A 25,663-nucleotide genomic window follows, 5' to 3' on the forward strand; every position below is an offset into this window, starting at 1 on the left:
CACGTCCTTGCGCACTGCTGGCATAAATGGTTTTACTTGCATCAAACCAAATGACCCCCATCCACTCTAGTGTTTTTCCTGCAGGGTGTCTGATCCAGTGCATTCCTGCTTGGCCGAAATTGAAACCGGTTCCTCTACAGGAAAGACTGAGGGCTTCTTGGGGCTTTTTTAACACTGGAGTGGAAGGAATGGACTCCAAAGCCTGACCATTCAAACCTGAACAACGAGAAGAAAAATCAGATTAGTGAAAATCAGGAAGAAAATAATGATTTAAACAAATGATCTTAATAAAAACAATATTTTATGTATCACAATATGAAGCATCATACAGGGCAGACAGACAACTGTCAGCAGACAGACAGACAGTCTAAACATCATCTTGAAAGTGAAGGAGTGAATGAAATGAAATGAAATGAAGCAGGCGGCTCCTAAGAGTACAGAAGTCTGCCACTGTGATTTTACTAGGGAGGGACTGACATATTTTGCTTAAATATTATTCAAATGTATCTAAAAAGAAAAGTTTGCAGTGAATAGATATATTTTTTCAGTATTACTTTTAGTTATAAATCTACTGTGTGTCTGCTTGCTGCAGCAAATTTGGTTTTGTACATTTAAATTTTCAAACATTTTAATATCCATTTTCGGATAATTGCATATAGATATTAGAGGTACTATTCCCTTCTTTAGATATGCTGGGGCAAAGTTTGATGAACATGGATGCAAAAACTGATACAGTGATCAGAGAAGCTGGCAGCAATGTGGATCAATCTGAGGGTCCAACCCAGCACACAGACAAACACACATTTATGACAACGTATAACAGTGAGTTCAGCCTGATATCATCTTCTGCTGACTTAGACAAAAGAATATCTGCAACACAGAAGTTAATTTTTATAATGTGATTAACGATACAAGGTTGAAAAACAGAAAAGAACAGTTTGTTTTGCTTCTTTGTTTAATGTTTTGTACTTGCATTCATTGTTTTAACTGCTTTTCTAACTTGGAGTTATTTTTTTCATTGTTACCATAACATGTTTTTAGATTCTGTGCATTTTACTAATATTTATTCACAGATGGTAGAATCACAGGTGTTATTGTGACAGTGAGTTGAACATCATATTTTTGATCATCTGCTGCCCCCTGTAGGTTCCTGTGAAACTGTATGTCTGAAGGTTTTTGTAAAGTCTCTCTCATTATTTAAACCACTGTGTGTCTGGCACAGTAATACACAGCAGAGTCCTCTGGCTTCAGGTTGGAAAGTCTCAGATATGTCAGACTGTTGCTGTCATCTCTACTGACTTCTATGCGTCCTCTCAAACTGCTCGCATAACTGTTGCTGCTGGAATCAGACCAGCCTTCTCCGATCCATTCCAGTGCTTTTCCTGGTTGTTGTCTAACCCAGTTCATAGTACAGCAGGTAAATGTGAAACCAGATCCTCTGCAGGAAAGACTGAAAGTCTCCCCAGGCTTTTTCACTACAGGACTGGAAGGAATGGACTCCATACTCTGACCTGTAACACCTGATGAAATGAAAGGACAGAAGACCAACACATTAGTTATCACTGACTGACCATCAATCAGAGTGTCCTGGAAAATGATGAAACAGTAGGAAGCAAAAGAACTCACAAGGAAATAAAAATGCAACCAGCAGCAGAGTGAGTGTCTGTGTCATTGTGACTGTAGAGATTCTCCACTGCTGCTCTGATGATCAACAAAAAGTTTAAGACAAGTCAGCAGCACAGAAGTACACTGCACACAGTGAAGATTTGCATCAGGATATTATAGAGAGGGAGTGGCTCTTGTGCTGGCATCTCTTATGATTTAATCAAAAATTTTCATTCATTTTGTAATGTAGCAGATTTTCCTTGTTCCTAAGTAAGATGTCCAAAATTCCTAACATTGTGGAAAAGGATCTTGTGTCCTTTCTTGTATATTTGAACTTTTACATATTTTAAGCATAAATGTGATATATATGTGTGCATTTATCCCTACTAAATGCAGATATGCCCTTTTTATTGCTTTGTCAGAAAACACATGATATGGCTTTCATGTGGACAATAGCAGATACACACACACACACACACACACACACACAAATACCTGTTTTTTTCTCCTCTATGTATATTTGCCTAAGGATCTCCACTTTTACCTTCTTTCATTAGTCCCACTTCTCTCTCTCTAACTTTTAGTCTATTTTAATGTTTCCAGCCACACTATAGCAGGTATCTCTGGATCACAGGCACAGGGTTCATCAGGTTTTTTCTCTCATTGCTTTGGGAAACCTGGATTTTTCTCTTTTTTTCCTTTTTGCCTTACAACATGATTCACACTGAGATGACTTTTGTTACATTAAAATTAATAGAAAATTAATAGAAATTAGATCATGATTTTGTTTTTGTAATGTAATGCTAACGACAGCTAAGTATGACTCATTTAACTATACTTTGCCCGTTATTCAAGTGCCATCCTGCTCTGATCTGTTATTATTTTGGTCTGACAGCTGCCCTGTTAACTTCATGCTATAACTGATCAGCCACTGAGGGGTTGTTGTTCAGGTTTCCTAATGGCTTGTGTGACTCTATCTGGCACAGTAATACACAGCAGAGTCCTCTGGCTTTAGGTTGGACAGTCTCAGATACACAATCCTATTGCTGTTATTTCTGGTGATTTCTATAGATCCTTACATGCTGCTGGCATAAGCAGTCCTACTTGCATCATACCAGATAGCTCCCATCCATTCTAGTGTTTTTCCTGCTGGTTGTCTGATCCAGTTTATTCCACACTGGCCAAAATCAAAACCAGATCCTCTGCAGAAATGCCTGAGGGCTTCCTGAGGGTTTTTCAATTCAATTCAATTCAATTCAATTCAATTTTATTTATATAGCACCAAATCACAACAAAAATTGCCTCGAGGCGCTTTATATTACAGTAGATACAGAGAAAAACCCAACAATCATATGACCCCCTATGAGAAAGCACTATGGCGACAGTGGGAAGGAAAAACTCCCTTTTAACAGGAAGAAACCTCCAGCAGAACCAGGCTCAGGGAGGGGCGGCCATCTGTTGCGACCGGTTGGGGTGAGAGAAGGAAGACAGGATAAAGACATGCTGTGGAAGAGAGACAGAGGTTAATAACAGATATGATTCAATGCAGAGAGGTCTATTAACACATACTGAGTGAGAAAGGTGACTGGAAAGGAAAAACTCAATGCATCATAGGAATCCCCTACGTCTATTGCAGCATAACTAAGGGAGGATTCAGGGTCACCTGGTCCAGCCCTAACTATATGCTTTAGCAAAAAGGAAAGTTTTAAGCCTAATCTTGAAAGTAGAGATAGTGTCTGTCTCCTGAATCCAAACTGGAAGCTGGTTCCACAGAAGAGGGGCCTGAAAACTGAAGGCTCTCCCTCCCATTCTACTTTTAAATACTCTAGGAACAACAAGTAGGCCTGCAGTGCGAGAGTGAAGTGCTCTAATAGGGTGATATGGTACTACAAGGTCATTAAGATAAGATGGGGCCTGATTATTTAAGACCTTGTATGTGAGGAGCAGGATTTTGAATTCAATTCTGGATTTAACAGGAAGCTAATGAAGGGAAGCCAAAACAGGAGAAATATGCTCTCTCTTTCTAGTCCCTGTCAGTACTCTTGCTGCAGCATTTTGGATTAGCTGAAGGCTTTTCAGTGAGTTTTTTGGACATCCTGATAATAATGAATTGCAGTAGTCCAGCCTGGAAGTAATAAATGCATGAACTAGTTTTTCAGCGTCACTCTGAGACAGGATATTTCTAACTTTAGAGATGTTGCGCAAATGGAAGAAAGCAGTCTTACATATTTGTTTAATATGTGCATTGAAGGACATGTCCTGATCAAAAATGACTCCAAGGTTCCTCACAGCGTTACTGGAGGCCAAGGTAATGCCATCCAGAGTAAGAATCTGGTTAGAGACCATATTTCTAAGATTTTCAGGGCCGAGTACAATAACCTCAGTTTGATCTGAATTAAGAAGCAGAAAGTTAGCGGCCATCCAGGTCTTTATGTCTTCCTGCAGTTGAACTAATTAGTGTGTGTTATCTGGCTTCATGGACAGATAGAGCTGGGTGTCATCTGCATAGCTGTATGAGCTAAGCTAGCGAAACAGTACAGACACAGTGAGTGAATACTTTGGTTATAAATTAGGTAGTGAGTACACAGAAAGTGTGCTTCGAATGAAAGACGTGAGGATTATACTATTAAAAAATAATGTATTTAAAAGTTTTTAATTAAATTGCTCAGCAGATAAGCTACTCAGAAACACCACTGTGTTTGAGCAGGAATAGGAAGTGATACTCTACCACAGAGCGAGCGAACACCAAGTGACAGCGCCACCAAGAGTCAGGAGGAGAACACTGTACTGTAGTGGAGGGAATGGACTCCAAAGCCTGACCATTCAAACCTGCTAAAGCTCAATGAAAATCAGAGTGAAATGTTTAGTAATTCAAACAATTTTTAAAATCTGATTATTATTTTTTTGTATCATTATCATGACATTAAGCAACTTTCAGGCCGGAGCACTGTCATCAGAAAAGTCTGAGCATGACTTTATAAGTGAAGGGATGAAGGAAGTGCTTTGAGGGGAGAGTCAATAAGTGGACAATATTTTGGCGTCTGGGTTTTACTAGGGAGAGGCTAAAATATCAATATCAAATAATCAAATGTGTCTCAAAAACTTTAATTTACAATATAAAAGACATTGAGATTACATTTACTGTAAAATAGTGATATATAATTTAAACAGAGTTATAACAATAGGATAACATTTTATTGTATTCTGATTATGATTTTTTTAAGGATACTTTGCTGTTATGATGGTGTAATTATTATTAAATTTCCCCCTCTGGCAACCAGTTTTCTGGTATTTGGCTGAGGAAATGGGTGGTAAATAACCTTTATAGAAGTCAAAGACTGAGTTGTCCTGCTACAGCCACACACTCCAGGTAGCATCACAGGCCTTTATCTCCTCTGCCCATGTTTCAGCCATCAGATGGGACAGATTCAAATAAAGTCACATTAGACACTGAAGTCATCATATATTATACATAATTATTTTTGGCTTCTACGAATATCATGCTATTATCATTAGAATAAAGATTGTGTATTATATCTATATTATGTGCGTTACTGTGGGTGGTTCTCTGGCACCATTAGACTGATCATCAGAGTCAACTTCCTTCTGAAAGAGTCTGTGTTCATGCTAAACGTGTTCTTTACTGCTTGTACTGTGTGCTGTGTCTGACATGTACATTACCAGTGGACTTAGTTTCTTTTTCTGTATGCAGCTTGTCTTATCCAGAATATTCGAGCACTGACAATGTGAAAATTGACAAGTGATGGTCAGACGTCACCCTGGCTGCACAGTTGCAGAGGCTGACTGGGTAAGCTGCTCACACTTCACACCTGTGGAATATAACATGGTGAACACTGATGTATTGCAACAGTGTAACATTAGCAGTGCTTTGATTATACTGTCCATGTCTCATTTTCAGTGAGGCTCACAGCAAAAGACCAACAGAGAACATGCAGGTAACATGCTGTATGAAATCAAACACCTGTTCATGCCATCTTTATAAACACTCATGAAAAAATGAGTCGTTCTATACAGTGCAATTAATGTGAACATGGTGATAAATTATGATGCGATCGCTGCAGTTTGCGAAATTTCTTCCCTCCTAGATATTCCACAATAGACTGTAACTGGTGTTGCATGGAAGTGGAAGCATTCAAGGACCACAGCAACTTAGCCATGAAGTCTCAGACCACATAAAGTTAGAGTTAGGTCAAATGCTGAGGTGCATTGTGCATAAAAGTACTGATGACTCAGTAACTCCAAAGCTCCAAACCTACCTGGTATAACATCAGCACAAAAACTGTATGCCAGGAGCTTTATCACATGACTTTCAATTGTCTACCAACTCCCATAGGTGTACTGAGTAGGTGGTCTAGTAGTTCTATCAATGTACTGTAGTATAAGTGCAGTCAGATTATCTAAGCAACACATTTGTTGTTTCTACATCAGATTTTTACTTGAACTCATGGCATTTTCAAGAAAAAATGTTTAGGAAAAGTCTAAATGTTTTGTTTTTTTTTACTATTCAATCTCCACTCTGCTGTTGTCTCTGGAGCAGGTAATCCCGTCTTTGGATGACAGACCAAAACACATTGTGAATACTTCATCTGATACCGTAATGTCTTTGCTGTTGTTGTGTTTGCCAGACAATACTTTAAAAAAGAACAAGAAAAAAGAAAGAAAGAAAGAAAGAAAAGTTGCTCTAATTAAAAAAAACAAAAAAAAAAACATAGAGGCAATAAATCCCATAGTTTAAATTTTAAAACATTTTAAAATTAAAAATGAAATATGACTATATTAAATGTTTAAATGCTTAAATTAAACATTTGTATCAATATTTATCACGTTCATTTACATAGAAATACTCTAGCTTCTAAAAATATGTATTTACTAGGGGTGCAACGATATTCGTATCGATATTGAACCGTTCAATACAGTGCTTTCGGTTCGGTACGCATATGTATCGAACAATACAATTTTTTTCAATTTTTTTTTTTTTCAATTTTTTTTTTTTTTTTTTTTTTTTTTTTGTGTCCCGTTTGGATCTATAGCCATCAGAATTGTTGTCTTGAGGCCAAGAAAGATGCCAAGAGGATTTATTTTAAGTGGATCATCATATTGGTCCATTTGATTGACCTTTATTATAATTATGAATTTATTTTATTTTCAGTTGCAAACGGGACAGACATGACTGTGGGATAGGACAGGGGGAAAGAATGAAAGAAAGAGGGGGAGAGAAAGAAAGAAAACCAAAGGGGAGAAAAAAAAAAGAACAATACAAAATTTGTAATTTATTTTATCAACTTTCCTTCTGACGATGCTGTCTGTGTTGAGCGCTCAGTGAATCTGCATTTGACTACTCCGCCTAGGCTCGAGAGTGCAGCCTAGGCGGAGTAGTCGAACGCAGATTCACTGAGCGCTCAACACAGACAGCATCGTCAGAAGGAAGAGCGCAGGGCAAGCTAGCGAGACAGAAGTGGACCTCCCCACCCTCATTCAGATCTGGCGTTTGGAATTATTTTGGTTTTCATGTGACGTATGACCCTGAAGGTAAGCGAGTCATGGACTAAAGTAAAACAGTATGTTGGATGTGCCATGCAATGCTCAATTACATGGGTGTGAACTAGTGTGTTAGCGCAGTTAGCTCGTTAACGTGTTGGCCGTCTAGCCCCTCTGTATAGGGTAGCTCGTTAACGGAGATTTGCCGTGTTGTGGCGTTAAGGTTATTTCAACGAGATTAACCTGAAAGCACTAGCGGGAACACAACGAATATGACTGCACATTTACACCGACATCATCCTAGTGCAAAGACAAAAACAACAAGCATGCATGCTACAAACTTTAGCTGAGTCATTTAGACAGCTGTTAGCACAGGATTCTCCTTATGGAGACCTGATATGTTTAATATGCTGCTGAGAATATAGCCCAGAAGAAGCGGATAGTATAGCTTTTATTTTGGAAAGAGACATTTCTCTGTAATAAACTCTCTTTTCCAAAGATGAGTGATTCCTCAATCAGATACAGGGCTCGCAATATCGCTAGCCCGATGTCCCGGGGCTATCTCTGCCCTGCCTGTCGGGCTATTGTAGGAAGGAAAAATATATGTCAATGCTTTTGCATTCTTTCAGAAATGTAGCTGGGTAATTATGTCATTGGGTGAGCCACTGTCAATATGTGACATATTGAAATCGTGTTTGAATTTGCGCTTGTTTTTTTGCTTTCACTTTGCAATCGCGCGAACTGTGTATAGAGAGCGACAGCACTGATCTGTGAGTGATGATAATTTGTGCACCAATTCCTCTGACATCGTCTTATTAATTGTTAGCTTACTATGCAAACATGACAAGTGAAATCTCCCGCAGCTTAAACATGTGAGAGGTTGATCGCGCAGAGAATCGCTGAGCTTATGTGAGTGCGGCAGGATATATATTTCACTACGATGACCTGGATGATTGAGAACCTTCATAGACAGATATATATTTTAGTTCTGCTGAGCCAAATAAGACAGGACAGGGTGAAGAAGTGACAGCCAAAGAAAAGCTTACCACAAAACGGAGAAGTTATGACAAATCAGACTATAAGGCAAAAAGAAAGTGCAGCTTTATGGTTTCATGGACAAAAGAATTTCTGTGGCTGCAATATGACGAGCTAAAAAACAACACGCACAAGGGTTAGGGTTAAATTTAAAAACTGTACTTTTGTGTTAAAATATATATTTATAATTTTAATAAATGACAAATTAAAAAGGCATGAACATTTTTTTTTGTATCGAAAAAATATCGAACCGTGACACCAAAGTAATCGAACCCCTAGTATTTACAGATGGTAGAATCACAGGTGTTATTGTGACAATGAGTTGAACATCAGATTTTTGGTCATCTACTGCCCCCTGTAGATCCCTGTGAAACTGTATGTCTGAAGGTTTTTGTAAAGCCTCTCTCATTACTTAAACCACTGTGGGTCTCTGGCACAGTAATACACAGCAGAGTCCTCTGGCTTTAGGTTGGAAAGGCTCAGATACACTATGTAGTTGCTGTCATCTCTACTGACTTCTATACGTCCAATCAAACTATTCGCATATCTGTTGTTGCTGGAAGGGCTGTGGCCAACCCCGATCCATTCCAGTCCTTTTCCTGGTTGTTGTCTTATCCAGCTCATACCACAGCAGGTAAAGTCAGAACCAGATCCCTTGCAGGAGAGACTGAGAGTCTCCCCAGGCCTTTTCATTACAGGACTGGAAGGAACAGACTCCAAACTCTGACCTGTAACACCTGGGGAGATGAAAACAGAAATGATGTTCTTCAATGACTGGCTGACATAGTGTTTCTTCATAGTGAAGAAGCAGAAGCACTTACATGGCAGAAAGAAAGCAACCAGCAGCACAGTGAGTGTGTTTGTCATCTTGAGCCTGAAGATTCTCCACTGCTGCTCTGATGATCAACACAAAGTACAAGATGGGTCAGCAGGAAAGAAGTACACTGCACACATTTGCATTTGCATCAGGATTTAATGAAGAAGGTGTGGCTCTGGTGCTGTTATTCCTTATCACTGAATCTAATGTTGCCTTCATTTAGGACATTTTAAACACAGATATCCAGTTTTCTTTTTTAATTATTATATTTTTCTAACTATAATATATATCAGAAGAAATAATACGACTCCCTCACAGTCAGTAGTTATATTTTATAAGATTTACTCGACCATAAAAAGATAAACACATAGTAATTATCACACTCTCTTTCACGTTCTACTTGTAAAAGAAAAGTATAAGTAAACATCCATTCAGACAGGCAGCACTGAATTAGGACATGATACAGTACTGGCCAAGTGTTTGAATTGAATTGAATTGAATTGAATTAAAGAAAATAAGAACATAGTATCGAGGAGAGCCGCAGGTATCTCTCAGCACAAGCTTTTATGTAGCAACATTTGTCTCCATGTAATATAGCAACATTCTCCCTTTGTGATAGAGTCAGTTTAATTGCCTGACTCTTAAATTTTATAAAAGTTATAGAGTAGTAATGATGTTTTTACTTAAAAAAAAAAAAAAAGGAGTTTAAATGATTTGAAAAAACAATGTTGTTCTATTTATAAAGTGTTTCAATTCTTTTGAAACAAAGGTCTATTTGTGATTCTAATCCTGACAGAACACTGCATTTGTTCTGCTTCTTATTGTTTCATCTTTTACCAGGACACGTTTACTGTTGGTCAGTCACTGATGCCAGAACATTTTGATTTTGATCTCTCTTTCTGGTGGCTCATCTGTTTTCATGTTACATGTCAGACTATGGCCTCTATTCCTTCTAGTCCTGTAGTGAAAAGGCCTGGGCAGACTGCACTCTTTCCTCATTGTTCCTCATCTACCTGCTGTACAATGCACTGTGTTTTTAAAGTGCTATATAAATAAATAAATGATGATGATGATGATGATGATGATGATGATGATGATGATGAGTGTTCTGAGGGTTCCTCTTCTGGTGGTTTCATATTAAGAGTGTTCAGGTTCATGTTTATATCTCCTGATGATTTGTGTTACTGTGGTTGGTTTTGCTTTACACTGGATAGTCTCAGATACACCATGCTGCTTCTGTTGTGTCTGGTGATTTTGCTTTTTAGTCACGCCACTCAGTCAGAACAGAGAGCTGCCGTCTCTGACTTTGGTTCTGCTGAAGGTTTCATCTTTAAGTTGTTGATCCAGGTATGCTTTGCCCCAGTTCTTTAAAAATTATACTACAAACATCATCTTTGCTGTTTCAGTAGAGTTCAGTTTGGGTTTCTTCTGGTGCCGTGTTCTCTTATACTGAATCTGATGAAGAAATCTATATGAAACACCGTTGTTGTATGCTACATTTCAAAACTTGTATATTCACCACAGCAGATCCACATCAACACTGTTCATTAATACGAAAGTAAAGTAGCGTAGTGTATGTGGATTGTATGTCAATGTTTTTCCTCTTTCTCATCGTTGGTCCTCCTCATGAAAGCTTCAAGGAAAATGTTTAGGAAAAAGGGAAATGACTGTTTGACCCTGCTGTTGTCTCTTGCACTGATAAACTCTCTGACTAAAGCATGTTTTAAATACTTCCAGATGTGTTTGCTTTTATTCACTGTTTGAGGATCAACATCCTTTTCTCTGGAACACCTAGGAAAGAGACAAGTAAAATACTTGAACTAAGTTCTCTATCTCAAAATAAAAAACAAACACATGTTTTTTAAAGCTATGTTCTTGAAACATACAGACTCAAGGTAGACTCAAAATATTGATGGTTGATTGCTAGTGTTTAAATGTATTTATACATTTATTCTCTGATATGTTTGTTAGAGGTTATTGCATTTTTTAAATTTGTATTCACACGTGGAAGAATCACAAGCATTATCATGTCAGTGAGATGAACATTATATTCTTGATCATCTACTGCCCACTGTAGATTCCTGTAAAACTGTATGGCTGAAGGTTTTATATAGCCTCTCATTACTTAAACCACTGTGTGTCTGGCACAGTAATACACAGCAGAGTCCTCTGGCTTTAAGTTGGAAAGCCTCAGATACACTATGTAGTTGCTGTCATCTCTACTGACTTCTATACGTCCACTCAAACTACTCGCATATTTGTTGTTGCTGGAAGGTTTCCTATCCATTCCAGTCCTTTTCCTGGTTGTTGTCTTATCCAGCTCATAGCACAGCAGGTAAATTCAGAACCAGATCCCCTGCAGGAGAGACTGAGAGTCTCCCCGGGCCTTTTCATTACAGGACTGGAAGGAATGGACTCCAAATTCTGACCTGTAACACCTGACTGACACAGTTTTCCTGGTTAATGATGGAACAGTAAGAAGCAGAAGCACTCACATGGCAGAAAGAAAGCAAACAGCAGCAGAATGAGTGTGTTTGTCATCCTGAGCCTGAAGATTCTCCACTGCTGCTCTGATGAGCAACACAAAGTATAAGATGGGTCAGCAGGACAGAAGTACACTTCACACATTTGCATTTGCATCAGGATTTGATTAATTTAATGTGTCTCTGGAACAGTAATACACAGCAGAGACAGTGTTTCTTCATAGTGAAGAAGCAGAAGCACTCACATGGCAGAAAGAAGTCAGTGTGTTTGTCATCCTGAGGATTTAGAATAATCAGTTTACATGAAAAGCATCTCTTTGGACTGTGAGGGGAAGTAGAAGTCCAGGGTGAGAACCCACAGGCACAGGGAGAACATGCAAGTTTCACATAGAAAAGGCCCAACATGGATACAAACCCAGGACCTTCTTGCAGTAAGGTGACAGTACAAACCACCTTCTTATGCACCTTATTTGACTTTTTTTTTTTTAAAGATAAGAGGCCATTGCTGGATCATTCATGTAGTCATGGTCAAAGATCATTTAATTTTTAAAAAGTTGAGACAGGGGCAACTAATCAATTGAGAAGGTGTGTAATGCTAATAAAAAAATCATCTAGTGGAACATTTAACTAATGACGTTCATCAGTAACAATAGCTTAGTATAAAAAGAACATCCTTGAGAGGCTAAGACAGAAGTAAAGATGTGGAGGGTCTCACTAATGTGTGAATTTGGCAAATTCAATTCACATTAAGCATTTTCCTTTATCTGTAATATACAATCAATAAACACTTCAGAGAAATTGAAGACATTTTTGTACAAAAGGGACAAAAACAGTTAGCAGGTGGCACTGAATGAGGACATGATTCTGTACTGAAAAGCACAGAAATTCATGGACATCACATGTACCAGCATTGTCTCCACGTAATAGAGCAGCATTGTTTCTTTGTAATTAGTTCTGCGTTATTGTCTGTTTGTTATATTCTGAGAAATTTGAAGCATACACTCAAAGGAGGGTTTAAATTATTTGAAAATTGGTATATTATTTATAGCACCCCAATGCAGACTTTCTTTATGAACAACTGAGAATGATTTACATCTTCTACAGTGACTCAGCTTCTTTGGAAACACAGTCATATTATTTGTGATTCAAATCCTGACAGACGACTGCGGGTGTTTAATTCTGTTTCAGTTCTGACCTCTGTGAACCAGATTTAAACTGCTTCTTATTACTCCTTCCTAATCTGCACAGGAAGATGTGAGTTTGCATAGTGGGGGAAAAAAAAGTTTCAAACTAAAAAAAAATCACATTTGCACATGTTTTTGGTTGTGCTTGTTAAATTTCAGTTTCATGCCTTGCTGATATTTTAACTATGATATGCAAAACTTTTCTGTCTTTCATCATTAGTCAAGCGTCTTTAATCATCAAAATGAGCCATAAGATTAAAAAATAAAAGAAAAAATACATTTAAACACCACATTTCTAGAAATTGTCTCCTACAGAAAGAAAAAAGCATTAAAACTTTAGATTTGTCAGTGTTTGTTTGTTCTTATGATTATGTTTGCATACAGTGTATTCACCATTTCAGGCCTGGACACCTGCTGACATTCAAATGTGTGCAGTGAAACGTGTGCCTTCTGTTTTAAGAACTTGTATTTGTAGTGCTGATCGTTTTTTAAAGCAGTTTCACATCTACAGCTGTGGTCCCAGAGGTATGTAGAGACGGGGCAGTAAGTCTCTAAAGATGATACTGCATGTTTCAAAAAACAAGAAAACAGGAAACCTTCAAGACTCACTGGCCATTGTGACAATACTACAGTCACATTTATCTCAAAGTGCTTTACAGTACAAGCCATATTCACTCATTTCCACACACACACATATACGCAGGCTTTTGATCGAGACACAGCCTTTGCTCTGTCACACATACACTCTTCCAGAGAGCGCAGTTGCTTTAATGAAGGAAAACATCCAGTCAACAGCAGGGCAGAAATATCCAGTTTACCATCTGGATATCTGCTCTCAGATCTTAAGTGGGAGGGGCAGATTTGTCTGGGTCATATAAATAAAAATGCAGCTAAATGTTGCATGGAATTTATTCCTGTCTTTCTGCTTTCACTAACAAACATGTTCAGTTTGCTACCTCACTTCCCACAAGCCTAATATTTATTTTTGTTCCATTAAAAATAAATGATTTAATGAACAGCTGAATTTTGACCAGTTTCTCCTAATCCCCAGCCTGTACTTATGATGAATAAGGAGAAAAGGACAAATCCAATGACACAAACTACCACTTAAGGTACTTTGATTACATCAGGAGAAACTCAAGAAAAAAGTCTTTATTAACAAAGTGATGGTTATTAGGTACCCAACTTACTGGCAGTCCTTCTTGTCTGGCGTCATTATGGGCAAAACCTATTTACTGCTTAACAATTTGGAAAATGTTACAAGCATGAAAATGATGTAACCCTGATTAATATTCATTTCATTAATAGTTTTTACAAAAGACATCAGGACATGACATAACTACACAAAGACAATTTTATGTGGTGAATACAGTTAATCTGTTATATAAACACGTATAATTTTAAATACATATCTGATGCCTGAGCTAGCTGCCACAATCTCATTTTCCTGTATTTATTTTGAGGCGTCACATTGGTCACGTGCTTATTTATTTAAAATTATGTGATGCAGCAAATAATGTGTATTTATGAGTTAGGACTTAAGAATATGATGCAGATTGACGACATTACACACATCATAAAATTTTGACAAAGCATTGGTTTATATGGTCATATAACAGGACACTGCTGTATTCTCATATAAAGCATGTAAGAGTCACAGCGATTCTTTGTTTTCGCTGATTGTTTGCATGTAGAGACTATGACTAATCCTAAGCATTAACTGCGGGGTCATATAAGAAACCTTTTTTTTTTCTATTTTTAAATATGTAATGAAAGCAGATTGTAGATTACAAAACTGATGTAACAAATTAAAAAGCTTATTTTTTTATGTACAGGGTAACATTTGAACACATATGTGAAATTGTCTATATGCACAGCATTTAAGCCTATCTTTCTTTTCCAGACCAAAGCGGCAGAGATAATCCATATGAGACATCCCTTGCCTCGCCTGGCGTATGTGGACCGCAGCTGATCTCAGTTCACACACACACACACACATACTCTCACTCGCTCACACTAAAAACAGAAGGAATTTATAGTTTTATAAGAAAGAAATTCACAAATACACATAGCTCGGGGATCTTGACTGAATCTGGCATCATGAGTCTTAAACAGCCCTGCATCTTTCTCAAAGGAGGCAAAAGGAGACATGTAAGTAAACATATGATTTCAGTTTGATCCTGTGACTTTATGGCTTTATCTTAAATTTCTAAATGGCAGATTAAAAGTAAGTCTATTTAAATTTCTCTTCTTTTTCTCTGTCAACAGAAATTCATTATTTTTTTGGAATAGTTGTTTTGGTTCCTATGGTAATTTTTATATCGTAGAATTTTCAGCTAATGAGGAAACAGGCTTAAAGAACTAATTCTAAGGCCGATTTTTGCTTGGTTCCTCACCAGGATGCTTTTCTCTCATTTTCTTTGAATACATTTTCTAATTTCATAGTAATAAGACACTTTATACATAATTCTAACAAGCATAGCTTTACCAAATGAAGGCTATGATCTACACAGGACATTCTGCACAGGAAATTTGATCAGATAGATGCTGTAGCTAAAGAACATGCCATGCAAGGGTGTATATGAACATAATAATACATGCTAAAAATGTACCATTCAGGAATAAAGATAGCAACTGTTAGAAGAATATCCCAGACAAAAGTATAATTACATAAACAACTATGAATGTATTTCACTCACACAATTGTATTAAAGATTTTCATTTATCATGTCTGAGTGACAATGACTCCCTCTCACCTCTTAGCTTACAATATTTTATTGCAGTAATGTTTAAATAAGTTATACACACTTACAGATCTTAAAGTCATTGAACAAAAGTAGTTTCAGCTAATGTGTTATGGGTGTTCTTATTATACAGGGAACATGATTATATATGCAGAGCTTAAGGAGCATTGCAGAAATGCACAGCATGCATGACTGTTACTTTTAGAAAGAGTCGTTTGTCCCCAGGGATGAGAATGTGTTGCGTGATTTGGTAACATCTGTCCAAGAACAACAGATGAAGAGTGCTTCATTGAGGCTAATGTTTACCAAATAGGTCAAATTTGTGGCACTACTGATGCATTACTAATATCATTTTCATTTAAACTGTTTTGCAGTCAAGAGCACTTACACATGATGAGATAGAAGGTAATTATATGTTAAGCTTTCATATTTACTTTATAAAGGGTTGTATAATTCTTTACATTTCTCACTTTTCCTCAAATTGTATGCTCCACAGAGTTACGTGAAGCTTTTGTAGAGTTTGATAAGGACAAGGATGGTTTAATAAGCTGTAAAGACTTGGGGAACTTGATGAGGACCATGGGTTATATGCCAACTGAAATGGAGCTGATAGAACTGAGCCAAAACATCAACATGAACCGTGAGTAATGTGACAACAAAGTAAAACTAAAACCTACAGTTTATTAACTGAAGAAAACGAAGTCTAACTATCACATTTTATGAAGAATAATACAGACAAATATAACAGTGACATTAAAAAACACCTTTTTTTCTGTGACACACATTTGACTTTTTTTAAATATGTAATAAATTCCCATATTTGTTGATTATGTTTTTGTTTTTTGCTTTTTCTTTTATTATTTTTCTACAAACACAAATAGAAACATGGCATCATTTCTTCTTAAAGTTTCTGGAAACTTGACTTGAAAATGGTTCATTAAAGCTGACATTTCCTGTTTCATATGGGTATAATAACATTAGTCATCATAATGCATTTTATGATCATTTGGCTCATTCTATGTCAGTGTGTGTACATATGGACATTTATGAAACCCATAGAAACACTATTGTAAAGTATTTCATTCTAGTCCATCATCACAGGAAGACAAATGCCCTGCTTAAACTATGTTATCGATATCTTATTGCAGTTGGGGGGCGGGTGGACTTTGAGGATTTTGTCGACCTAATGACCCCCAAGCTTCTGGATGAAACTGCAGGGATGATTGGTTTGAAGGAACTCAAAGATGCTTTCAAAGAGGTAAGCACACCTTTGACTCACTTTGTGGTCTTTGGCACCCCATGGTGGGCAGTGCATGAACTTACTTTAAAAAACTTTGTTAGAGCATGAAACTCATGCAGCAGAACTCTAAAAGGTTTGCAATATTTAGATGGCTTCTTCCTCTTTTCTGCAGTTTGATTTAGATGGCGATGGTGCTATCACTTCTGATGAGATGAAACATGCTATGTTGAAGTTGTTGGGCAAACAAACCAGCAAAAATGAAATCGATGCAGTGGTCAAGGAGGCTGACAACAATGGTGATGGAACAGTTGACTTTGAGGGTAAGTTAAACAAACAGACCACAAAAAAAAAAAAATTTCATTTTACAGCAACTTTTTATATTATTTTGTGTTGCCTCACATAATAATATTACTATTACTATAACTGTGAAACAGGAAACTTAAAGAAAGAAGAAGTTGTGCATTCAGCTTAGTTTTAACTGATATAGTGCCAATTTATAACAACACTCACCTCAAGGAAAAGGAAATTAGTTTAACTTAAGCTTTTGTTGTTGTGACAAAAACATATTCAAAATTTGTCTTCCTAATACTGTGACAGTCCTCGGTAGAAAAACTTATTACACACGTATTTACCGATATTTCAATCTTGCTGGCAAATCTATGTCATCAATAATGCTGCTGCAAGGCTGCAACATTTACATAAGAATGAATAAATATTTGTAGCTTTATGGAGCAAGAAGAACATAGCTTATAGAAACTATGTTTATTTTCTTTACAGAGTTTGTGAAAATGATGTCACAGAAATGAGAACAAAGGAATGAAGAAAGGAGCGGATGTATTTTTATTATGTTTTCTGTTATTGTTATTTTGTAATTTCTGGTAATGGGCTCCTGCATCACTGCTAGAATATGTGGCACTCATTATTTTTTTAAATCTTACTTATTAATTTATGGATTTGCTATTGTCAAAATTTGTTAGCTCTAGAAAGCCAGACCTGATTTTGTGTATTTGTCACTTGTCCCCTTCTTTCTTAATGCCCTGAACGTGTCCAAGTTAAAAAAAAATGACAGGTTGTATCTGTGTCATTGTTTGATTTTTAAAATTTATAAATAAATATAAAATATTAAAAATAGCAACTCTACAGTATATTAAGTTAATTTATGATCTGGACAGACTTGGTGGGCTGCGGTGCATACCGATATTTCATGCTGGAAGTGATTTACATTGCATGAATTCCTTCCTGGACATTTTCACCTATATTAGTTCTGCATGTTTAGCTGAAATTCTTGTTTTTGGCTCAGAAAAAGGATTGCAATTCATGGCAAACTACAAAAGGTCATTGATTTGCAGTTTAACTTAGCAGTGGAGTTTACTGACATGCTAATTATTGTATTCCCTGAACAGATACATGCATTTCCCCAGTTTTACTGCTAATCACCAGACAGGAGGTGTAGTCTAAGTGGTGCTGTGTTCTTGCCTTATTTGGATAAAACATCAGAGATTAGGTTTCTTTATTGCTCTGTGACATGTGAGATAATTAAAACATATGTGATGATTGTGGTAGAGATGCACCATTGTAAAAAATATATATATATTTATTTTGTTGTTTTTGTTTTTTGTTGTTTGTTTGGTTTTTTTTGCTTTGGCACCTTTAAATTAATATCTGAAACAAAATAGTTACAAAAATTAATAATCATCATTTTCCATGACCAAATTAACATAATTAATACAATGTTTTGTATATGTGTAAAAAAAAAATGTGATATTTATTGAATGATGAGTATTATTTATACATGTTGTTGTAATGTTTTGCTCTTTGGTTGTGTCTCCACTGTCTGCTGTCTGCTCTCATGAGCTCAGTCAGGCTCAGCTGTATTGGGAAAAAGAAGAACAGGGCACAGATGTTACTCTGGGATGGGTGATATGTTCTTTACTGACAGTCACAGCTTGAAGTTATTTCCTCTATGATCAGGACTATGATCAGCCTGTTATGGCAAATAGACAGTATTCTCAAAAATATTTTATTCCAGACTGCAGGTTGTGTAAAGGTTGAAGTTGTTGTATCCCATTTTTCTCTCTGCAGCGATGACTTGGGTAAAAATCATTCAGCATCTTTTCTCTTCAAAGTCAAGATTGCAAAATCTGTAATAAACCTCTGAAGGATGGCTGTTTCCATGGAATTTTATTTATTACTGGAAATTTTTCTCAACAATTGAACAGTTGAATACCAATGACTGATGTAATTTCCAAACAGCAGACTCCCAGTGATAGTAAGCAGAGATTTATTTTTCAACCACTTTCCATATTAGACATCTTTCACTTTTGAAAATCCCTCTAGTTGCTAATTCTGTTGCATAACAAAAGAACAGCATGTGAGTTCTTGCATGTGACAAAGGCTATTTTCATCTTTCAGACTTACATGTAATGGTTGAGTTTCTAAAGACTAATATCAAGGCTGGTAATGACAAATAATGTGTGTTATAGAACCTTGTTACATTTTCAGAAAAAAAACTACTTAATTATTCTTTCTGACTGGATGACTAATAATATTGCAATATGCCATTAGTGGCATACAAATATCTCTACAATATAGGTTTAACTTTATTTTTAAATATTTACTAATAAAGTTTAATTAATTTTTTTTTTACTTCATATCTCTTCATTTTGAAAAAAATCTTCTTTTACTTGCTTTTAAATTGTTATACTATCTGCTAATGACTGTGAAAGCTTCATTATTTCTTCCCAGTAAATGTCCCCTGCTGAATGAATCATTCCCATACAACTGCATTTAAACAGTCTCGGGAATAATCTGCCTCTTTGGGATGGATTAGTTCAGTCAGTGTAATCCCCATCATGGGACCCTCACAGTAACAGATGGCAGATAAGACAAAATCGGCACACTAATTCTTATCTACCGACTAAAAAAAGGAAGCAAAAAAGGGCTAAATGACCTAAATGATTGGAAATGTGTTTCAGTATGATGATTGAATTAAAAGACACATTCATTAAAGTGTTTGTGTGATATGTTTTAGACTGCATACCTTTTTTTAGACTATAAACTTGCCCATGTCCCTAAATAATTATTTTCACCTAAATAATTAAGTTTTGAAATATATACAAATAAGAATATTCAAATATTCAATGCAGCAACTTATTGCATTTAGGCATGTAGAAACTGTCATGAAGAACTTACACCGTGGCCTGGTTGTTAGTGTCGAATGCGGTGGTCTGAGTATTTCATAAACTGCTGATCCACTGAGATTTTCCCACCTAAACATGTCTAAGGTTTGCAGACTATGGACCAAAAAAGAGAAAATATCCAGTGAGCGGCAGTTCTCCAGCTGAAAATGGCAGAGGTCACAAGAGAATGGTCAGACTCCTTAAAGGAAGACAACGGTGACTTAAATAACCACTTCTTATAGCCAAGGTATGCAAAAGAGCATCTCTGAATGTATAACATGTAATTGTAAAGCAACTACAGCTGCAGAAGACCACAGTAAGTCTTACTCCTGTCAGCTGAAAAAAGGGAACTGAGACTACATTGCGCAGGAAAAATGTTCCCTGATGAGTCTCAGTTTCCAGTGTGACATTAAGATAGTGGGTCAGAATTTTGTAAACAGCATAAAAGCATAGATGCATACTGCCATCTGTACATCCGTCCATCCAGATGATATTTGGGCCCCTTGGTACCGACTGATTATATATAGCAAGACAATAATGGTTTGATCATTTATTTGGTTTTTGATTTCCAAACAGCATTGACAAAAGCCTCATATAGGACTGTGCAAAAGTTTTTGAGCCACACATCATCATCATCATCATCATTATTATTATTATTATTATTATTACAAAGAATAAACATGTTTATATTAAGTATTGAATTTTAAGCTTATTATAATTTTACAATTCTGTTTTGTATTTTCTATTTTTTACAATTCCTTATGTACTGAATTATCATGTGTGTTCTTATATGTTTCAATAAATCACTGCACCTTCGTCCCATTTTCCTAGTAAAATATAAAGAACTGACAGATGGATCAAGACTTTTGCACAGTACTATATGTTGTATAATATGTAAACCACTGCAGGGCAATCAGTTATAAACAAAACTATAGGAAAGCACTTCTAGATAGAAATATACAAGCATACACAGAGGACTGTATGTAGGGAAAGAAAGAACCACAGTATATATTAGTCAAAATATTTTTGGCAATAATTTTGGAAAATAAAAATCATTTTATATTACAATTGTAATATTTATCTTTTTTTTTTCACAGTTTTTCTGGTTGAATCATTCCCATAGCATATCTGCACATGCATCAACAGTTGAAAATAAACTCCAGTAGTTTTCACATGCATAAAGTTATGATGCCAAGTTGCTAACACTGGATCTGCTCTTTGTGCTTTCAAGTGATGCTTAGTTTGTAGCCTAGCATCCAGCCTATAACAACAATGTAATGCATTCATGTGGTAAATCTCGGTGTAGACCCTAAATCCAACAGCACTTGAAAGCATGGCTAATGGCTTGTGTAATTCTTGGGGCAGATTCACACAGCGGTTAATTTACTGGAATGAGATGCATGTCGCAGGACTACCAGGTCTAATGTAAGGCATCTCTTCATGTTGTATACAAGTACACAGATAAACAAAAACATTTTAGAGTTCAGGGCTGAACATGAAGTCCAGGGCTTGTCTCTCTGCTGCAGCCACATTTGGATGCCAAAGGTCCACACTTAAAATGACGCTGGGTCTAGAATCTGGAGGGCCTTTCAAAGGAGACGGAGATATAGTTTTAGCATTTAAAAAATGTAATAGCTGTTTATACTTATCTAAAACAATTCATAAAAATTGATCAGGAATCTTTTTTTTTAATTACCCACCACATTTTACATCTTAACATTTGGTCATATGTTAATTAATAAATGCAATAAGCTAATAGATCACAAATTAATTCATTTGTCAAAGCCATTTGTGACTCACTGACCCTTGTGGGAGACAGTGTGAAGGAAGGAGTCATCAACCAGGAGGCAGTGTCCTTCTGACCAGCACTGAGGCTCCCCTCCCACCACCAGCTCGCACAGGGGTGGAGTCTGCAGACCTACAACAGCGACGTCTGTCTTTCAGCTTTGGTTTTAAAAACACAGCATTATGCTTTCCCCTTTACTTAAAAGGGCATGGCTTCCAACCCTGTTTTTATTTAAAGCAGCAAGGATTATAGCCAGATGGATCACATTACAAAAATGACGAGAGGGAACTGAACCTCAACCCTGACCAGAGAAGTATTACATTATGCAATGGTTTAGTATTTAATCTGTTTTTTCTTCTATTTCTCTATAGTGCAGCGAAGTCTGACAACAATTTATTATGTGCACCCAAACAGTTCCACCTTTTTAATCTTAAATCCAATAATACTGCTTTGTTTTTGCTCGCACAGTGCATTATGTATAATGAACTAATAATTTACATAACTTGAGGTAGTTCCTGCAATACACACATATACATACCCTGAAGTCAAGTCCTACAGGTGATAAACCAGTATGTGTGTGTGTGTATGTGTGTGTGTGTGTGTGTGTGTGTGTGTGTGTGTGTGTGTGTGTGTGTGTGTGTGTGTACTTTGATGTAAATATCATAAAAACAGGTCATTAGGTTGAGGAGGATAAATCCATGTATTAGTGTAGTGTGGATAGTTACAACAGAATAAACAGATTCCATTATCCACAATAACTATAAGTCCATTACATACCAAGATGACAACGCAGGCGTGTATTAGTGGGTCCATATGTGCTTCCCAAAGTTGCTCCAGGGCCCAGCAGCCAAAATCCTGCTGATCCCAATGAGTTGCTGTTTATAAAAGTACGTAAAGACAGAAGTGTCCGGTAGGTGCAGGGACAGGCACGGCAGTTTCCTGCCACAGAGACACCAGCGCTGTACAAAGGAAACACAGCTTGGCCCTGAAAAAGATAAAAGTCCATGTTTAACATTTGATACAGATCTTTTTTTTTCTAACAGTTCCAATCACAAGCTTACATCCACTCATCGTTGGCATGAAGTCAGTAATTTGGGGATTTTAATGATTTCTTGGAACTGTTCTTTTTCCAGGGTGGGATGATTTTACAGCACACATCTTTAATTGCTTTAGAAAACAAGAACTGGGTCCACACATTTCAATTTATTTTGGATTTTATCTAATCCACACAAAAGTATGCATACGGGCTCAAATATATACAAGTACTCACTTTAATATTTTAATACGTGTTGCTGAAGCTTCTGTAATCCCCTTTAACATGACAAGGTCCAGGTCTATTGACTTCTCATTGGTGATAATAACCAGCTACAGCTTGACTGACCAATACTCAGAACAATAGTTATGCAGATGTGTCACCACTTTGCCAAGTAGGCACAAACTGCCACCCTCAGATGAGATGAAGCCAGTTTTACATTGCCATGAACTGAGAGGGTGCCAAGCTAGAAAGAATTCCCTGCTCCAAAATCAACACCTTTGAACTCGACTGAAATTTAGTCACAAAACTGGGTCCAAGCCAGAAAAAACTGTTTAAATTTACTCTACCAATTCTACCAAGACGAATAGACAAATATCTGGCCAGAATTTTGTCAGAAGCTTGTTAATGGCAATCAAAAGCACTGATGTGCAACTTGATTTAAACAAATTTCACTTTTACTCTGAGGCTGTCAGCATACTTTTTATGCTGTGGATTAGAGAAGATCCAAAATAAATTCAAACTTGTGCACCCAGTTCTTGTTTTTTTTAGTCATTAAACATGTGTGCTGTACAAACATGGCACCCTGGAAAAAGGACAGTTCAGATAAATCATTAAATGTCCCAAATTAACATGGCATTCATGTCTTTGATGAGAGTAAACTAGAGACCACAACTGTACATTATGAGCCAAAAAAAAGAAAAAAACAGTGAAAAAATAATGAATAATCAGAAAAATGCCATCATACTAAAATATATCTCAGGAAGTGTAGTAGATTTCCAGGACTTACCAAGTTCATTCCATGGTATTTTGAATGACAGATAATTATTTTTGGATGGTGCATTATATCACTTTCTCCCAGTTGGCCTGAAGGATTTTATTGCATACCTTTGGTCCTACACAGGTCCAGCCTAATTTTGAGTCAATGCCCTTCTGGTAAACAGCCTGGAATTCAGCCAAGATCGCAGGGTAGTTGGCTTCCAAGACTTCAATGTCATGTCGATGAGCGTCACGTGGGAAGAAAGGCACACTTGGAACATCTGGCAGAAAGAAGAGATGAGGCTTCTGTATAGCAGAGTGATCATTCAGTCTGACCTAAAGTGAGACAAATGAAAAAGCTGTGATTATTTCTTGGCAGAGTTTTCTTTTGGTTTTTTTGGCTTCAAGAATGCAGCTGTAAATCTTAAACCATTGTGGAACAACTCTTGCAGTCCACTTGGAAGCATACCTGCTCGCGGAGGCCCTTATGAATGCGGCCCATGCCCACCCAACTGTAGCGTTTGGCATACTGCTGCAGGGCTGTGTACAACTTCTTGGCTTCTGCAGATGCCTGGGCAGGGAACAAGGCATGACTCAGCACTGGGGTGAGGTAGCCCTGTCCCTGCTCATCGTCTTCCACTGTTTCCATGGAAATAAAGGGACTAATTTGATCGCTCCTGGACAGCTTGGATCGTGCACTGCACTTTGTTCCAATACAGCTACCGCTACGGGACATCATGGACCTCCTTGAGCTTGACTTGAGCTTTCCAGCATGCGCATGGCCTGGGATTGGCAGATCGGAGCCCATCCGATAACAGTGCCAAAGAAACAAAAGCAGTAGAGTCCACAGAAGGCCGCTCAGTGATTGTACACCCAACTCCATATACGGAGTCAAGGGAAGCGTGTTCATTGACCAGTGCATCCTTTAATTTTGGGAGACACTGAAATAATAAAATAGAAACAGACTGAGAGATAATACAACATGTGTAATTTGGCAAAGTTCTATTGCTACTTTACTTCTTTTATGAATTTAAGGAGTTTTACAGATGCCATCACACTTGTACTTTTTACTTGCACTTTTTGCATGGTTATGTTTTTAATTAAAGTGGATTCGTGTATTTTTTTTTTAATTTATGGAACAAAACAACAAGATTTTTCCCACAGTTCTGTTTTTCTTGCAGTCCAAAGCAAACAAAAGACCGTCCTTGCCCAACCTATTTTCTTTATCGTAATCCCCGTTCAGCGCCATGGGGATTGAGGTCGATGTCAGAGTGGACTTGAGAGTGGACATGTAGCTTTGGATCACTGGGTCACTTACCCCCCCCCCCCCCCCCTTTTTTTTTTTTTTTTTAAGTTGGAGGCTGACATGGTGTTACATAAGACCTGATCTGTGACCCAAACTAGCTGTGGATTTCACTGCAGGCTAGGTCTTGTGACTGCAAAGTTTAGCTTTTACTTTGAATTCACGGAACTTTTGAAACAGTTTTATGTTATGTTTCAATATTTATCCATTAGTTAAAATATTAGTATTGCATGACTAGTGCAACTGTTGCATTTGGCTTTTGGGGTATATACGCGCGCGCGCGCGCGCGTGTGTGTGTGTGTGTGTGTGTGTGTGTGTGTGTGTGTGTGTGTCTTTAGAAGATTCAGTAAACAAAGTGTCGGGGTTTGGTCATATTTCTGCACATTCGTTTAGCCCTCACATGTAGTGGAAGCACCCCGTGCTGCAGCACAGACGTACACCATAAATGTGTTTCATGATTTGCGCATGCTTCAGCATACATTTTTGGTTTTTTGTTTTTTTGTTTTTTGTTTTTTTCCTCTGCACCAGCCCCCACAGCTCGGCTGGCTTGTTTACTGCCCGTGTTCCATGTTGGAGCAAACATCCACCCATTCCAAGAATCGGCGGCTGAAAATGTTCGCCATGCACACGGTACGACACATGCAGGCCTTTAAATGAATAAACATACACTATTTACCGTGCCGCTTTTCCCGTCCCTGTCAGATTACCTTGATAAAGGCTACAACGCAGCGCTGTGTCGGGACGCACTTCAGCACCGCGTCGGTGGACAGCTCCTCC

At 37.3% G+C, this 25,663-nt stretch overlaps 2 protein-coding genes across 5 annotated transcripts; one reads left to right on the top strand and one right to left on the bottom strand.

Moving 5' to 3' along the window:
- Window positions 1-14,526: 14,526 nt before the first annotated feature.
- Window positions 14,527-17,697, top strand: cabp5b (calcium binding protein 5b). The gene is made up of 6 exons (XM_026165312.1): window positions 14,527-14,774; window positions 15,742-15,772; window positions 15,864-16,007; window positions 16,516-16,625; window positions 16,780-16,927; window positions 17,385-17,697. The coding sequence occupies exons 1-6, from the start codon at window positions 14,724-14,726 to the stop codon at window positions 17,411-17,413; spliced, it is 513 nt and encodes a 170-aa protein (XP_026021097.1). The 5' UTR covers window positions 14,527-14,723; the 3' UTR covers window positions 17,414-17,697.
- Window positions 17,698-20,618: 2,921 nt separating this feature from the next.
- Window positions 20,619-25,657, bottom strand: asphd1 (aspartate beta-hydroxylase domain containing 1). Of its 4 annotated transcripts, none has more exons than XM_026165318.1 (6): window positions 25,594-25,657; window positions 24,053-24,524; window positions 23,713-23,919; window positions 22,350-22,557; window positions 21,591-21,704; window positions 20,619-21,363 (listed from the first exon to the last, which is right to left on the bottom strand). In XM_026165318.1, the coding sequence occupies exons 2-6, from the start codon at window positions 24,503-24,505 to the stop codon at window positions 21,263-21,265; spliced, it is 1,083 nt and encodes a 360-aa protein (XP_026021103.1). In that variant the 5' UTR covers window positions 24,506-24,524; window positions 25,594-25,657; the 3' UTR covers window positions 20,619-21,262. The 4 variants fall into 4 exon arrangements, with proteins under 4 accessions (XP_026021103.1, XP_026021100.1, XP_026021101.1 ...); XM_026165315.1 differs by having other exon boundaries at window positions 20,619-21,372; XM_026165316.1 differs by having other exon boundaries at window positions 20,619-21,372; window positions 25,563-25,651.
- Window positions 25,658-25,663: the final 6 nt, after the last annotated feature.

Source organism: Astatotilapia calliptera, chromosome 4, assembly GCF_900246225.1.
Source record: "Astatotilapia calliptera chromosome 4, fAstCal1.2, whole genome shotgun sequence".
NCBI lineage: Eukaryota > Metazoa > Chordata > Actinopteri > Cichliformes > Cichlidae > Astatotilapia > Astatotilapia calliptera.